The sequence below is a fragment of the Ambystoma mexicanum genome, chromosome 9, assembly GCF_040938575.1.
Source record: "Ambystoma mexicanum isolate Mex_15411 chromosome 9, UKY_AmexF1_1, whole genome shotgun sequence".
NCBI lineage: Eukaryota > Metazoa > Chordata > Amphibia > Caudata > Ambystomatidae > Ambystoma > Ambystoma mexicanum.
In genome coordinates, this window is record NC_090931.1 from 1,539,803,724 (window position 1) to 1,539,821,092 (window position 17,369).

At 48.8% G+C, this 17,369-nt stretch overlaps 1 protein-coding gene across 1 annotated transcript in view; it reads left to right on the forward strand.

The window, feature by feature from the left end:
- Positions 1–14,324, forward strand: part of LOC138487577 (uncharacterized) — a 306,899-nt gene extending 292,575 nt beyond the window's left edge. The window contains 1 exon segment of the mRNA XM_069614050.1: positions 9,464–14,324. Coding sequence (XP_069470151.1) covers positions 9,464–11,883 — 2,420 coding nt within the window. The 3' untranslated portion in view covers positions 11,884–14,324.
- The last annotated feature ends 3,045 nt before the right edge of the window (positions 14,325–17,369 follow it).

Below are 17,369 nucleotides of genomic sequence, written 5' to 3' on the forward strand. Positions count from 1 at the left end.
TTCCCTAGGGTGGTGTCAGTGTCGTTGCACAGTCAGCCTGCCCATCACGACGATCTTGCGGTCACACCACCACTGAATCTTCAACTCCAGCCATCTCTGCTTTCTGTCTCTCTTGCATGCTGGGCTTCCAACGTTTGCTTTGCTGGGCCTAGGCAGCGCTGAATTTCTCAGGCTCTGCGTTCTCCTGTGGCTCTGCCTCCAGCTAGTGTTGCGCTATCAGGGGACCTCCCCTGCTTCAATATGCGTTCCTCTCTCTTCTATTGTTTGACAAGTATTCCTTTAACGCACTCATCGCAGAGAATGGGGATTTCTATTTAAAGAGACCACTCTTTCTTCCTGATGATAGCAGATTTTATGGTTCTCTTCAGTGAAGCCTCTGTACTTGGAAGTGTTTGATATGTTAGATAGTTCCATGTATGCCATCAAGTGAATTGGCTTAGGGAGTTGCTTACAGAACAGTTTGTACGAGCCCAGGGGGTGGTTGTCAAATTTCTGTCTTTTCTACACAGACTGAGTACACCAGAACCATAATTGCACCATCTTGTTTTGTCCTAGATGGCTACAGAGCCTGGAATCGTGACACCACTTACAGAGTTTGTGACGAGCCTCTGGCTAGGGAATGTATATATAATCTTGCATGTAATATGTGCCTTCAAGAGTTGGTTGCAACTCTGGATGCTGCTTGGCAAGCTTGATTACTTCCAGGACGTGAAGCGAAACTGTGAGTTGTTACTCCAATTGTGACAGAGCCCAGATGGCGGTAGTTTGCACAGGATGCAGAATGCATAGTGGGTCCACCAGATTCATGGAGCTGGGGCTAATATGGGACAAAGCATCTGCTTTCACGTGTCGAGCCAGGTCAGTAGGACAAAGTGTAGTTGAAGCAAGTGGAAAAACAGCATTCACCGCCATGCCGGAAGCTAAAGCATCTGGATTACTTTATGATTGCCTGGTTCATGTTGTCCACAAGCAATTGCATTGGGTGCAATCCCCCCCCCCCAACAGATGACTCCATTGTGAATCCACCCTCATAAGAATCACTTTAGTTGGTTCCATGTGTTAAAATTGCGGCAAAAATGGCTGTTTACACCAAAAATTGCAGCAAAAAGGCTGTGGTTTTGCCGCCACAATCCATGTAAAGGATGCAGGGGGACACCCCTGTAACCCCCAGACCCATTATACCATTTAAGGGGGGTGGGGACGCCCCTGCAGCCCCTGCTCCCCTTAAATGGTATAATGGGGTACACCTTTACTAGGTCAAACCACAGCATTTATGCCGCAATTTTTTTGTAAAGGCGATATTCTTGCTGTGCTTTTATTACTGCATACCCTTTAGTTCTGTAAAGTTGGTAGCTGTGGTCACCCAAAGACGACTCCATCTTTACCCTTTTGCAGATGGGCAGATAGCCCAAGAACCCCACTCCTTTGTGTGGAGCTGGCACTTTTCCAGTTTTGCGTACAGCTGGTGTTTTCACATTTGGTGTAGGGCTTCCTGTGTGTGCAGACATGGTCTTGTCTGTTGTGGGAGAGGATGAGTACGCCATCCAGATACAAAGCTACATAAACTCTGATAATGTCATGGAGCACACCATTGATGAAGTGTTGAAAGGCGCCAACATTACAGAAGCCAAAAGGCATGAGTGTGTACTGGAAATGGCCGCACTTGGTGTTGAATACAGTCTTCCACTTGCCTCCTTTTCTAATCCATACCCAATTGTACACTTCTGGTATATCCAGCCTCGTGTGCACCTGGAGGCGTTCAGAACTTGCTCAAACATCAGTGGAGATCGGTTCTTCATCTTTATCTGAATTGACTCACTCTAGTCAATGCAAAGCCAGAGCTCTCTGAGCCTGAGGCCAGCGGGCGAGATGGAAGGAACCCCTTCTGCAGGAATTCATCCACATGGAGGAATAGAATGTGTCTCTCTTCCTCAGATGGGTAGAGTTTTCCATGCAGAATCTTCTGATCCCCAATAAGGTCTATTTAGCAACCAAGGGTGTGGTTTTGGCAGCAGTTTCTCAGCTTCCGTTGGCGAGAATACATCCACAAATGCTTAACATTCGGGCAGGGTCTTAGTCAGCATGGCAGCCATGGGAGGAACTGCAGAGGCTACTATGGGAGATTTTCTGATAAACGCAGGAGCCCAGCATTGTTGAGTACTGAGAAAAATTCACTTGTTGCTTGTTGGGCTGTAGGATTGTGACTGTATTACCAACTCATCCCCAGAATCACTTGTCACTTGTGGGCATAACTGAGCTTAAAGTGGTTGAACTCATCATGTTCTTGAATGGCATTGGCAAAGCAGTGGTCATATGCATGATGCCACTGAGGTCAGGGGGGGGCATCTATGGCATTGGTCTGCAATCTTTGGCTCTCCAGATGTTTGGGACTACAACGCCTGTCTGCCCTAGACAGCATATTCTGTGATATATGGTGTGGCATTTATAACGTGCCTGTACACAAGTGTTTTGAGGCATGACAAGACAAGGAAGGGAAGACATACGGAGGACAAAATTACAATCTTACTAGGCCTTGTCATTCAGATCGCGCAAGTGTGGGGAAGAGGGAAGGAGAGAAGTGCCAGGGGGAGGAAAAGGGGGAAATGGTGGAGGATGATGCGAGTAGTAGTCTAAAACCTCTCTAGAGCCACAGGTTGCAGACCCCTGATCTATGAAATGGTTTAGTGCCACCCGAGGCTTCGTGGCCAAGGATATCAAGTGTTTTATGGCTAACTATAGGTCGATATAGTAACTTGTTGCCCCAAAATTTATGAATCCAGCAACTTTTCATACAAACTTGGTGTATGTGTAGACCTGCAAAGATTGGGTAGTCGATGAAGAGGCTCACAGGAGAAAATTAGATGCACTCAAACAGGATTTTCCCACTTTCTCCAGCATGGGGTCTGGCATGGATTCAAATGCTCATGAATATTCCCTGTCATCAGGCTTGGAATCCTCGGTAAAAGAAAAAACAGTTTCACTTTCACTTACAAACTGTCTTTCTCTTCTAAACCAATCACTGAGCTCTGGATTTTACTGCCCTCAGCCAATGACTGTCCTCTCCCTACGCCCCTCCTCTGGCAACCATCTTCACATTTTTACTGCATGTTCAAGTGTTAGGAGTCCTCATGTTTCGCTCTTAGAGCTTTCAGGGTTTTTTAACGCTTTTTTTGGCTAGGAAACCCTATCTTGTTCAATCGAGCCCGTGTGCTCCATCGTTTGTTCTTCCAATTAATGGGGTTCCTTTTTTCAAGACCTTTCATCGCCCCTCAAGGACAAAATCGTTGAGTGTTTCTTCTTAGAATTTTCCAGAAGGCCGTCGGGCCTACACCACACTGGATCATGTCAGAGGAGAAGGACGGAGCTTCCCTCTTTAAGCTGTGCACCAGCTGTGGCCTACGGAATGTTTTCACGGACGACAAGCATTCCCAGTGCCTGTATTGTCTTCACCCGACGCACAAGGAGGAAGATTGCGAGATTTGCTGTGGCTTCTCCAAGCGCATGATGAAGGATCGACACATCTGGCTGGCTACGTGGCTCAAGGCAAAGTCCTCTACCCCGGGTGGTTCACAGGGGCATGCCTCATCCGGATCCAGACAGCCAGAGTGGGCTTCTAAGTCCTTTGAGGGCGCTCCATCCACGGTCGCCCAAGACAAGGCCAAGCACTGCAAGTCCGCTTCCGCCGGGGTCCCCATGCATACGAGTCGTGCGACGGTCAGGGTGCGTTCATCCTCTCCATCAGCAGCCATCGCTCAAGCTCTTCATCAAAGAGGAAGCCGGCTACCCCGGGGAAGCTGAGAGAAAAACCAGAGACAGCCAAGCTGGACAAGTTGTCCAGCCTGCTGGTTAAGGCCCAGGTGGCCCAGGCCAGATCGTCCTCTTCTATTGAACTGGTGGCTGTCAACCTCTCAAAGGTGAAAGGGGCTGACCCGGTCCAGGGTACCTCGGTGGCGGCCAGGGGGGCCCTTCCTCTCAGGTGGGAGGCTTCGGCCAAGCCAATGGAGAAAACTCTGTAAAAGAGGATGCTGGACATCAGCCTGATGCCGAACCAACAGGCCCCAGGGAAAGGGGGGGCCTGGAGGAACTCCAGGGCACAGATATTTCTTCATCTGATGATGAAGAGATAGTCTCCGTCCACACCAGCCCAGGGGGAGGTGGTGGTGGTGACGATGGCGACGACGATGGCGACGACGATGAGAACGTCGAGGAGATGCCTGCCGGAGGCAGCGACTGCGACGTGACAGTGCCGGTGGGAACGACGACATAGGTGCCAGGCCTAGCATCCCTGTTCCCCAGGCACCTCCTATATACGTGTCGCAGGATATTCTCTCAACCCTCCATGCATTGGTGTCAAGATTCAGAAGAGGATGCCGACTGCACCACCAGCGACACTGCCGGCGACACTGCCGGCGACACCACGAGCGACAACCCTGTTGACACTGGGACCACCACCGCCGAAGAAAAGAATATGCCCTACACCTCCACTCCAACCATCCCTGCCCTCTTCCCCCCCGCCAGTTACGGACACGGTGACGACAGACACAGATGATGACAGGATCTTTCCACCACCAAAGGCGTCCCTGCCGGACGAAGTGAGATCCTTTCACTCCATGATCGGCCGTGTGTCGGAACTCTTCCAGCTCACCCCGGAGGAGAAGGAGTGCTTCCTTTATCAGTACCGGGAGGTGAAAAGGAAGAACATTCTGTCGTTACTGCTCCTGTGCGATGTCTGGGATGAGGGGTTGGCGCTGCTGAAGAACCCCCTCCTCAGCCCCAGCGAAGAGGGACCAGCTAGAAAAGAAATACTGGGTGGCGGAATCTTCACCCAAATGTCTGCGGTCACAACCATTGCTGGAGTTGGTGGTCTCAGCCGCAGTGAGGAAGAAGTCATCCAACCTGTCGTTAACCTCTGTCCCCCTGGATGGCAAGGGGAAGAAATTGGACACTGTAGGACAGAAAGTCATCTGCTCAGCAGCAATGACGGTCAAGGTGGCCAATGCCTTAGCGGTCTTGGCCAGGTACGACCGGGAGCTATGGTACAAGATGGCTCTGATTCTGGACTTCCTCCCCGAGGACAAGCGGATAGCGGCAATGGAGATCCTTCAGGAAGGTGCGGTGGCGTCGGACCATGCAATTTCCTGTGGCCCTGGACATTGCGGACACCGGATTCTGCCAGATGGGGAAACAGGGTTTGCCTCTGTCGCCGTTGCTGGCTGAAAGCCACCAACTTCTGACAGGAAGTCCAGACGAGTGTCCAGGACCTGCCGTTCGACAGAGACAACCTTTTTGGAAAGGCCATCAATGAATCTCTTCAGGCCATGAAGATCGACATGGAGATGGCCCGTGTCCTGGGCACGCTGCAACAGCACCATCTGTCCTTTCGTCCCTCAGGAGGAAAGCCGGGGAGATCTATGACGAGTTTTGGTGGGGGATCGTCCTCTTACCGCCAGCCTCCACCCCTGCACCATGGTGGGAGGCCACCTGGCAAACTTCGTTAGTGTGTGGGAAAACCTCTCCACCGATCGATGGGTGCTGGATGCTCTCACCCACGGACCCACATTGGAGTTTCAGCAAAAGTGTCCACAAATACCACCGGTGGCCCGGCAGGAACAACACATCCCACAGCTGCTGCTGGAGGTATGGGCCATGTTAAGAAAAAGGGCAACCTAGCTGGTTCCGAAGCAACTCCGGGGCCCTGTGGTTTACTCAAGATACTTTCTAGTAAGAAACAAGACCGGGGGCTGGAGGCCCATTCTCGACCTACGACGACTCAACAAGTACATCAAGTCCCAGAAATTCAGGATGGTCATGTTGCAGCACATGCTCGGCCAACTGGAGGAGGGAGTGTTTCTGTCGTCGGATCTAGAGGACACGTCCTCATTCAGGTCAAACATTGCAAGTTCCTGCGCTTTGTCGTACAAGGGAAGCATTACCAGTTAATGGCTCTCCCGCGTCTTTATGAAGTGTCTGGCACCAGTGGCGGCCCACCTAGGACTACAGGCAATTCCTGTGTACCCTTCCCTTGATGACTGGCTCATCCGGGCCAAGTCGAAGGACGTCGCCGTCGATCACACGGAGAGGGCCATGTGATCGCTGAGGGATCTGGGGTTCTCGGTGAACTATGCAAAATCGTGCTTGATTCCATTGCAGAAGGCTCTGCTCCTGGGGTCCAGGCTTACCACAGTATCCTGCCTAGTGGATAGCGGCCATTTTGGGCATGGTGCAATGACTTTTGGCACTAAAGATTGCCACCGTAAGGGCCATTAAGCCACTGTTCGGCATGATGTCGTCATGTATCTACCTGGTCCAACTCAACAGGCTGCGGATGCGTCCATGTGTCCGGAAGTTTCAAGGACAGGATCGTGCTCGACGAGAGTTCCGTTGAGCGACAACATAGTCGGAGGCATAGACTTCCAGAGCCCCGCTTACCAGGAGACGGTCACTACGGACGCTTTCCTGGAGGGGTGGGGAGCACACTGGACGTCTCCACGCCAGAGGCCTGTGGCTTCCGGTGGAGAAGGAGCTACACATCAACGTCCTGGAACTACGGGCTGTATTTTGGGCTCTCTAGTCATTTTTGCCATCCCTCAAGGGCAAGATGGTAAGAGTCTTCACGAACAATACCACCACAATGTTTTACATCTGGAAGCAGGGGGGCACCAGGTCCCCAGCGCTCGCCAGAGAGGCGCAGGAGTTGTGGCACTGGGCCATCGCCCCGGGGATTTTCCTCATTCCTTTTCACCTGACAGGAGGCAAAAAAACTGTCACCAACTCCCTCAGCAGGGAGCTGTGCTCTTGCCACGAATGGGAGCTTTGGCAGGATCAAGTGGACAACCTCTTCCTCAGTTGAGGCTGTCCCCAGATCGATCTCTTTGCGATGGCAACAAACACCAAGTGCCAGAGTTTCACCAGCAGGTTCCCCCAGCCAGGGAGCATGGAGGAACGCATTGTCCTTCCCTTGGGAAGGCCTGTTCCTGTACACGTTCCCTCCGTTGCCGCTGCTACTATGAGTCATCAGTCAACTCAGACAGTGCTGGTGTAGGATGATCCTTGCCGCGCCTGCGTGGCCGAGACAAATCTGGTACCCGGACCTTTTCAGCCTGTCAGCGTCCCCTCCAGTCACACTACCAGTGGTCGTGGATCTTCTTGCCAGGGAAGGAGGTTCAATCCTCCACACACACCAGGATCGCTGAACCTGAAGGCCTGGCTCCTGCAACATTGACATTTGGTGGGTACGAGCTGCCTGCGGACTGCAGGGAGGTCTTTGCCAAGGCCAGGGCGTCATCGACTCTGAAGTGTTACAGACACCAATGGAAGCTTTTCGCGACTTGGTGCCGGTCGCAGAAGATTAGCCCTCCAAGGGTCTCTGCCCCCCAAGTCCTTCCGTACATGTCATTGGCTAAATCAGGGCTGGTGCACGCTGCCATCATGGTACATCTAGCAGCCATCTCCTGCTACACCAGGTCTCTGGGACGGTCTTCTCTTTGGTCGCTCCGTCTAGTGAAGAAGTTCATCAGAAGACTGTTTCATTCCTTCCCATCGGTGAAGGCGCCTACCCCGGCGTGGGAACTCAATGTGGTACTGACTAGGCTCATGGGTGCCCCATTAGAGCCGATGCAGCAAGCTCTGCTTAAGTTCCAGTATTGGAAGACAGCTTTCCTCTTGGCCATCACCTCTGCCAGGAGAGTAGGTGAGATGCAGGTCCTGTCCTGCAAGCAGCCTTACTTCACTTTCCACAAGATGAGGGTGGTGCTGCAGACACACCTCTCTTTCATGCCCAAGGTTCCATCGGAATTTCATCTCACCGAGCCCTTGGTGTTCTGTGTTTTTTCCAACGCCTTCATTGCCGGCTGAAAGGACTTTGCACTCGCTGGATGTGGCTTGAGCGCGGAAGTTTTATGTAGCCCGCACAAAGAAGTTTCCGGGAGACTTCTCAGCTTTTTGTGAACTTTGGTCCTGTGAACAATGGGAAGACCTTGTCCAAGGCTTCCATCTCCAGGTGGCTCTCCGGCTGCATCACTCAATGTCACCGGTTGGCAAATCGACTGCTGCCTGGCCGTCCAAGAGCACGTTCTACCAGAGAGATCGCTGCAACGACGGCGTTCCTGTCTGGTGTGCCCCTGCTAGACATCTGCAGGGCTGCTACGTGGAGGTCTATGCACGCCTTCCTGAAATTCTACTGCATCAACAGGGATTCCAGGGAGGATTCCAGAGTCAGCCAAGCAGTGCTATGCAACCTGTTCGCTTGAAGGTGGGCCTGGTGAGGAGGTAAGAGTAATTGCTTCTGTTGTGCCTTGCCACCTCCCATGGTTGTTTATGTATGTACTGCTGTGTATTGTTTATTCATGAGTATGTGAATCCCTGCCAGACCCCATGCTGGAGAAGGAACAAGTTACTTACCTGTAACTGTTGTTCTCCAGCATGGGTCTGGCATGGATTCACATCCACACCCTCCCTCCTGCCCCTCACTGTCTCTTCTTGGTCATACTGCCATTTTAGGTGCTACCAAATCTAAAGATGGCTGCCAGAGGAGGGGCTTAGGGAGAGGACAGTCATTGGTTGGGGGCCGTATGACCCAGAGCTCAGTGATTGGTTTAGAGGAGAAAGACAGTTTATAAACGAAAGTGAAATTGTTTTTTCTTTTTCTGAGGATTCCCAGCCGGATGACAGGGCATATTCATGTGCGTGTGAATCCATGCCAGACCCATGCTGCAGAACAACAGTTACAGGTAAGTAACTTGTTCCGTCTCCGAGCTGTGTCGTTTTCCTGAACTCTTTAAGGGACAGTGTCACACAAAGTAGCTATTGTTTCCAAGCATGTGTTATTCGACCATTCTCCATAGGGGTAAGTTCTTCTGTGACTTCAGTGTATTGGTTTCCTTTGTCCAGAGCGGCGGTCTGGAAGACGCTCATCAATTCGATGCACTGCATGGATAGGATCTTGCTAGTGGCTGAGCCAGGCTGCACAGTTGCTAGGGCATCCTGAATTTCATCCTGGATCAAACCGCCATCATGCATTTTACTTTTTTAACTGTATTTTCTTTAATTTTCTGAGATTATATGGTAAAAGTGAGATGTATATTAAGGTCTTCCCAATTTATCCTACAGTGCAATTAATTTCATATCAGGATATGGTGATTATTATGATTTAAAATTATTTCAGAATTTGCCTACCAATTATATTTTGTTTATTTCAATGCCCTGGACAGAGGAATACTCAACAGCATATATTTTATTAGTATTTGTTTTAGAGTATACCTTTAGAAATGCTGTTTAGGTATCAAAATAGTTTTTCTTGGGCTAAAAGTTATCTGGTGGACAGGGGATAAATGGATTCTGTAAGAGATTATCCCCTCATGTTTGAGGGAAGTAGGAAGAACTCACAGCTCTATCCCAGATCTATACATTTTTCAGCTGTACGATGACATGAAATAACACCTTGCACATCTGCTTCCTTCAACAGAAAATGGAACCCAAACAAAGAACACGCAAATGAACCCCAGAGGATGCACGTACTGTGATCAGAGCTTTATCGAGCACTCCCAACTCATGATACATATGAGGGTCCACCTAAAGGGTAAAGCATTTACTTGCCGTGTCTGTGGGAAGAGGTTCCATAACAGGACGGATCTAATTACACACAAGAGATCCCACAAAATTGAGAGACCCTATAAGTGTACAGAGTGTGATAAAAGCTACACAAAGCCCTCACATTTATCCCAGCATCAGAGGAGCCATACAGGTGAGCGGCCATTTAAGTGTACGCAATGTGAGAAAAGCTTCACTAAGAACTCAAATCTGTCCGTGCATCAGAAGATCCATACTGGGGAACGACCCTATCAGTGTATGGAGTGTGGGAGAAGCTTCGCTCACAAGACAAATATGATCCGACATCGCACTACCCATACTGTGGAAATGCCCCACAAATGCACTGAATGTGGTAAGCTCTTTAATTCTGTGGCTAACCTGATGCAGCATCAGAAATCTCACATAGGAGATGGATCAGACCAGTGTTCCGAAGGTGACAAAACTCCGAACTCCGCATCGTACGGCCCCCAGAATATCCATACGGGGGAACGACCCTACCAGTGTTCTGAAGATGACAAAAGCTTTACACAAAGTGCAAATGTATGCCCACATCTTAACACCCATACTGGGGAGAGACCACAGCAGTGTACGGAATGTGAGAAAAGCTTCACTCAGAGCTCAGCACTGTACGGGCCCCAGAAGATCCATACAGGGGAACAACCCTACCAATGTACGGAAGGTGACAAAAGCTTTAAACAAAGTGCAAATGTATGCCCACATCTTAACACCCATACTGGGGAGAGACCACAGCAGTGTACGGAATGTGAGAAAAGCTTCACTCAGAGCTCAGCACTGTACGGGCCCCAGAAGATCCATACAGGGGAACAACCCTACCAATGTACGGAAGGTGACAAAAGCTTTAAACAAAGTGCAAATGTATGCCCACATCTTAACACCCATACTGGGGAGAGACCACAGCAGTGTACGGAATGTGAGAAAAGCTTCACTCAGAGCTCAGCACCGTACGGGCCCCAGAAGGTCTATACAGGGGAACAACCCTACCAATGTGTGGAAGGTGACAAAAGCTTCACACAAAGCTCAAATGTATGCCCACATCTTAACATCCATACTGGGGAGAGACCACAGCAGTGTACGGAATATGAGAAAAGCTTCACTCGGAGCTCGGCACCATACGGACCCCAGAAGATCCATACAGGAGATCAACCCTACCAATGTACAGAAGGTGACAAAAGCTTTACACAAAGTGCAAATGTATGCCCACATCTTGACATCCATACTGAAGAGGGACCACAGCAGTGTACAGAATGTGAGAAAAGCTTCACTCCAAGCTCAGCATTGTACAAGCCCCAGAAGATCCTTACAGAGGAACAGCCCTACCAATGTATGGAATGTGGGAAAAGCTTCACTCACAGATCCTTTCTGAACCGCCATCAGATGACCCATACTGGGGAGCGACCCTACCAGTGTACGGAATGTGGGAAAAGCTTCACTCACAGATCCTTTCTGAACCGCCATCAGATGATCCATACTGGGGAGCGACCATACCAGTGTACAGAATGTGGGAAAAGCTTCAGTCAGAGATCACGTCTGTACCGCCATCAGAAGATCCATACTGGGGAGCGACCATACCAGTGTACTGAGTGTGGGAAAAGCTTCACTCAGAGCTCAAATCTGCAAGACCATCAGAAGATACATACTGGGGAACGACCCTATCAGTGTACGGAATGTGGCAAAAGCTTCTCTCTGAGAACACGTCTGTACCGCCATCATAAGATCCACACTGGGGACCGACCATACCAGTGTACGGAATGTGGGAAAAGCTTCATTCAAAAGTCACATCTATACCTGCATCAAAAGATCCATACTGGAGAGCGACCATATCAGTGTACTGAGTGTGGGAAAAGCTTTATTAACAACTCACATCTGCAAGACCATCAGAAGATCCATACCGGGGAACGGTCCTATCAGTGTACGGAATGTGGGAAAAGCTTCATTCAAAAGTCGCATCTGGCCCTGCATCAGACGATCCATACTCGGTAGCAACCATATCAGTGTACACAATGTAGGAAAAGCTTCACTCGCAGATCCTTTCTGAACCGCCATCAGATGATCCTTACTGGGGTGCAACCATACCAGTGTACAGAATGCGGGAAAAGCTTCAGTCAGAGATCATGTCTGTACAGCGATGAGAAGATCCATAATGGGGGCGACCGTACCAGTGTGCTGAGTGTGGGAAAAGCTTCACACTCAGGTCAAATCTGCAAGACCATCAGAAGATCCATACTGGGAAAGGACCCTATCAGTTTACGGAATGTGGCAAACGCTTTTCTCTGAGAACACGTCTGCACTGCCATCAGAAGATCCACACTGGGGTGGGACTATACCAGTGTACTGAATGTAGAAAAAGCTCCCTTCAAAAGTCACATCTATACCTGCATCAAAAGATCCATACTGGGGAACGACCCTATCAGTGTACTGAGTGTTGGAAAAGCTTCACTAACAACTCACATCTGGACCAGCATCAGAAGAGCCACACTGGGGACGGACCGTATCGGTGTACGGAGTGTAGCAAAAGTTTCTTTCTGAGAACACGTCTGTACCGCCATCATAAGATGCACACTGGGGACCGACCATGCCAGTGTACAGAGTGTGGGAAAAGCTTCACTAACAACTCACATCTGCGTTAGCATCAGAAGAGCCATACTGGGGACCGACCCTATCAGTGTACGGAATGTGGGAAGAGGTTAATTCAAAAGTCACATCTGGCCCTGCATCAGACGATCCATACTCAGTGGCAACCATATCAGTGTACGGAATGTGGGAAAAGCTTCACTCTAAAATCACAGATGACCAAATATTGCACGATCCATACTGGGGGGAGAAGCCCTTTGAATGCACACAGTGGAAGAAAAAAATCAGGCCCCCCTCTACTGTGAGCTGGCATTAGAGGACCCACACAGTTGAAGTGAAGATTCTGTAAATCCACTCTCATATTCCATCCAAGGGCCATTCTTGGGAGAAGACCCAATGGTGCAGAGTACAAAAAAGCTCATCCATGGGGAGGCATCAGAGCTGCCATATCGGGGAGAAGCTCTAAGAGCGTACAGAGTGCAAGTTAAGCTTTACACACTCCCCAGTGCTGAGTAGGCATCAGAGGACCCATTCTGTGAAAAGGTCCTTCAAACGCCTGGAGTGTGGCAAGTGCTTTAACCCTTTGAGTATTTGTACCCTGAAAAGCAACTGACCCGCTCTTTCATAACGTAAAGAATATTATGTTCAAGTTTATTGTCATTTGAATCATGTACACGGCAAAGAAAAACACCAGAAGGGTAGGTGGGGATACATGCCAGAATGGGGAGGGATGTAGAATGGGAGGATTAGATGGAGGTGTTGAGCAGAAAAGTCTGATTTCTCTCCTGCACTGCGTGAGGGACTTGAACCCAGCAATTCCTGACTCAGAATTAATGCAGATGATGCTATCTTGGGAATAAACCTAAAAATTCTACTAAACAATGCGCATTTTTAAAATTAAATTAGAGTTGGTACAGAAAAGATGATGAGAGGGGTCACATGCACAGTGAAAAAAAGTACAACAAATAAGCACATGAACGGCTGCTGATTAGTATTTAACCGTGGAATGCTAATGTGTTTGGGGTTATACCCCAAGAATTTACCCCATGTTTTTTTACACTTGTATTCACACTTATGATCCTTGTGCTGGATCTTTTCACTAGATGCCAGTCCTCCACCCCTGGTGTCATCCTGCTTGTCGTTGACCTTAAGATTACCATCTTGCCTACTAACACCAGGGATATTTCAAATGTCATCTTTCCCCAGGCTTCCTGATTGATCGTGAATGGCCCAACCCGACTAACTCTCAAATATCACTCATTGGGCAATCCATAATCACATGGAACCTGGCAAACATCCCATTCCAGTAATGCTTCCCTTTCATACAGTCATAAAGACTATGGGGCAAGGCCCCCCCTTGGGCATTAAAAGGCCATCATTCTTCTTCGTCTACCAGCCCAAGTCTAAATGTGTACAAGGGTATCCAGTTCGAGGACATCCAAATTCTCTGCTAGGGGTACATTATCCCCCTGCACTACATTTGAGCCGAACACCCGCCCCATCGCTCTGTTCTGGTCTCCCTCCTATAATTCAAGGCCCAGTTCTTCAGATCCGATGTGGCACAGTTTTGAAAATCATTGAACCAAATTGCCCTTGATAGGATTATGTGTGTGGCCAAGCCCGATGTAAGACCCCTTTTGAGAACTTTAATAAACTCAGACTGTTCCTTAGACAGCACCACACAACAATTAATGTCTACCGTGACGATCCCCTTGTCATGATTTTCTTAATACCCTACATGCCAAAGCTTAACCTCCACCCCAAAAAAGAGCAAAATCTCAACCTGGAACTGATGCAGGGCTCTGGAGAGAGTTGAATCTCTGCACTTGGTGCAAGAGAAACTACAACACATAAGCACCTGACTAGCTTACATACATGAGCGTGTTCATTAAGTGGGCGTGTACATGACATTTACACTGTTCTCAAGGGGCTCCTTTGGAAATACGATTTGTGCTGAACAATTGAACTTCAGGTGGGATTTTAACAGACACGTTATCATGTCCCTAAAGAAGGACGTTTCTAGTCTGAAATGCATTGGACTTTGTTTCACTTGTTTGATTTGTCTTCACATTAAAATAACTTTGGAATTCCTACATGTATTCGCACATGTGTTGCCTAACTATAAAATAAAATTGTGAACAATGTTTTGCTAAATTGTCTTCGAATAGAATAGCGAGATTATTGCTAAGGTGCTAATCGCACTGGCAATGGCCTCCCTGGTCACATGTCGGTATATTGGACAGCGGTGTCCGGACATTTGGTCGAAAGACAAATGGTCGACGGAATTTGGTCGAAAACCAAATGGTCGATTTTTTTTTTTATTTATATATATATTTTTTAGGTTTTCGTTTAGGGAAAAAAGGGTTTTTTAGAAAAAAAAGGGGGTTGGAGGGGGGGACCCCCCCAAAAACAAAAAAAAGTAAAAATAAAAAAAAATTCGACCATTTTTTTCGACCAAATGTCTGGTAACCTTGGACAGCAATGTTGTTGTGGGTGCATCTCTAGAGTATCTAGGAACCAATGCTTCGTACCCTTGTGTGTATGAGAAACAGCAGATGTTATCACTATATCTTCCATATGTTATTATCACCTAACAAATAACAATTTGCCCTTGCAATTTAGTGTTTTTTTTTTCTGATAAATGGAAACATATTACGAATGCTCTTACTCTCTTGTTTAACATTTGTGCATATGTATTTTCATGTAGCGATAATGAGTATTAGAAATGATAGTCAAGCAGTATGCAGTCACGATTATTATCAATAAAGTAGTTGAGTAGATACCCAGCATCCTTCTCTTCGATTCACTTGTCAACAATTACGATTAGCTTTAACCAATCAGCAATATTGGTGTGGCCATTGTGGCCCATTAAAATGTACAATCATACTCGAAAGCATGGTGCTGTGTGGATTGGTAAGCCTGGAAACAATGAGTGCATACAGAGCAACCCCAAAATAATAACCAATTAGATAGAAATGGTTAAAAACTCTGTCAAATGTCCACGGCTTCTAAGGGCAGTTAACTAAGAGCAACCTAGAAGCAATCTTGGTGGTTCTCCTTCAGGTGAGACCCTGCCTCCAGCAATTGGCAGGTCATCTTGGTATCAAGAAGGCTAAGGAGAGGTTGAGCGTGCACTTCTACTGGCCTAAAATGGGTGCATAAGTAGGAAGCCACTGTAGGAGTGCTACTTGTCACATTTATGGCAAATGTGGTTCATAAATCCAGGCTCCATTGGTACCCCTACCTTTAGTGGGTATACCATTTGAGTGGGTAGGGATAGACTTTGGTTGCCTTGTCCCTCCAACATCCTATGGCATTAGGTTTAACTTAGTGGTAGTTGATCATGCCACCAGATATGCTGAAGACAGTGACTGCTCGGTCAGCTGCTACAGCATTACTGGGCATCTTTGCTAGGGTTGGCTTCCCTAAAGAAGTTGTGTCTGACAGAGGCAGCAACTTAATGTCCAAGTACATGCAGACCATGTGGACGGAATTGGGGGTGGGGGGGGGGGTATCGTGCACGTTTTCATCTGCATGTCCACAGGCTAATGGCCTATAAGAGAGATTCAATATAACTCTCAAAAGAATCATTGGAGATCTTAAAGAGCCCAAGAGGATGAAGTTAGATCTCCGATGTCATGCTTGTTTGCCTAAAGAGAGGTACCTCAAGAAGGGTTTTGCTTTAGCTCGTTTGAACTTCTATTTGGTCACCCTATCAGGGGACCCCTTACTAAACTCAAGGAAGGATGCAAGATACTCACTCCTCCAGTCACTACAAATGTAGTGGACTTTGTGCAAGGCTTGCGGAAGAGGATGTCCTTACTGATGGCTCAGGCCAATGATAAGCCAAAGGCTGGTGAGGCTTTGGTAAAACACTGCTATGACCAGAAGGCATTACTTGTTCATTTTACTCCAGTCTAAGACATCCTAATCATGAATCCTCTAAGGCCTAGAGCTTTATGGGAGAAATGGTCAGGTCCTTAACGTATTGTGGAGCAACTAGGTGAGGTGAACCATTTAGTGAACCTTGGGAGACCTGGAGAGGCTACTAAAGTGTTTCATGTAAATAGACTGAATACATTAATCCCTGGGGTTGAAATGGGAGTCCTGCTTCTATCTTCAGACAGCGAGGAAGAGGAATCTGAACCTCGCCCTGCCTCTGACTCCTCAGTAACAAAGTGACTTGGGAGGAAGAGGAATCTGAACCTCGCCCCGCCTCTGACTCCTCAGCAACAAAGTGAGGTGGGAGGAAGAGGAATCTGAACCTCGCCCCGCCTCTGACTCCTCAGCAACAAAGTGAGGTGGGAGGAAGAGGAATCTGAACCTCGCCCTGCCTCTGACTCCTCAGCAACAAAGGGAGGTGGGAGGAAGAGGAATCTGAACCTCGCCCTGCCTCCGACTCCTCAGCAACAAAGGGAGGTGGGAGGAAGAGGAATCTGAACCTCGCCCTGCCTCCGACTCCTCATCAACAAAGTGAGGTGGGAGGAAGAGGAATCTGAACCTCGCCCTGCCTCCGACTCCTCAGCAACAAAGTGAGGTGGGAGGAAGAGGAATCTGAACCTCGCCCTGCCTCTGACTCCTCAGCAACAAAGTGAGGTGGGAGGAAGAGGAATCTGAACCTCGCCCCGCCTCTGACTCCTCAGCAACAAAGTGAGGTGGGAGGAAGAGGAATCTGAACCTCGCCCCGCCTCTGACTCCTCAGCAACAAAGTGAGGTGGGAGGAAGAGGAATCTGAACCTCGCCCTGCCTCTGACTCCTCAGCAACAAAGGGAGGTGGGAGGAAGAGGAATCTGAACCTCGCCCTGCCTCCGACTCCTCAGCAACAAAGGGAGGTGGGAGGAAGAGGAATCTGAACCTCGCCCTGCCTCCGACTCCTCATCAACAAAGTGAGGTGGGAGGAAGAGGAATCTGAACCTCGCCCTGCCTCCGACTCCTCAGCAACAAAGTGAGGTGGGAGGAAGAGGAATCTGAACCTCGCCCTGCCTCTGACTCCTCAGCAACAAAGTGAGGTGGGAGGAAGAGGAATCTGAATCTCGCCCTGCCTCCGACTCCTCAGCAACAAAGTGAGGTGGGAGAAAGAGGAATCTGAACCTCGCCCTGCCTCCGACTCCTCAGCAACAAAGTGAGGTGGGAGGAAGAGGAATCTGAACCTCGCCCTGCCTCCGACTCCTCAGGAACAAAGTGAGGTG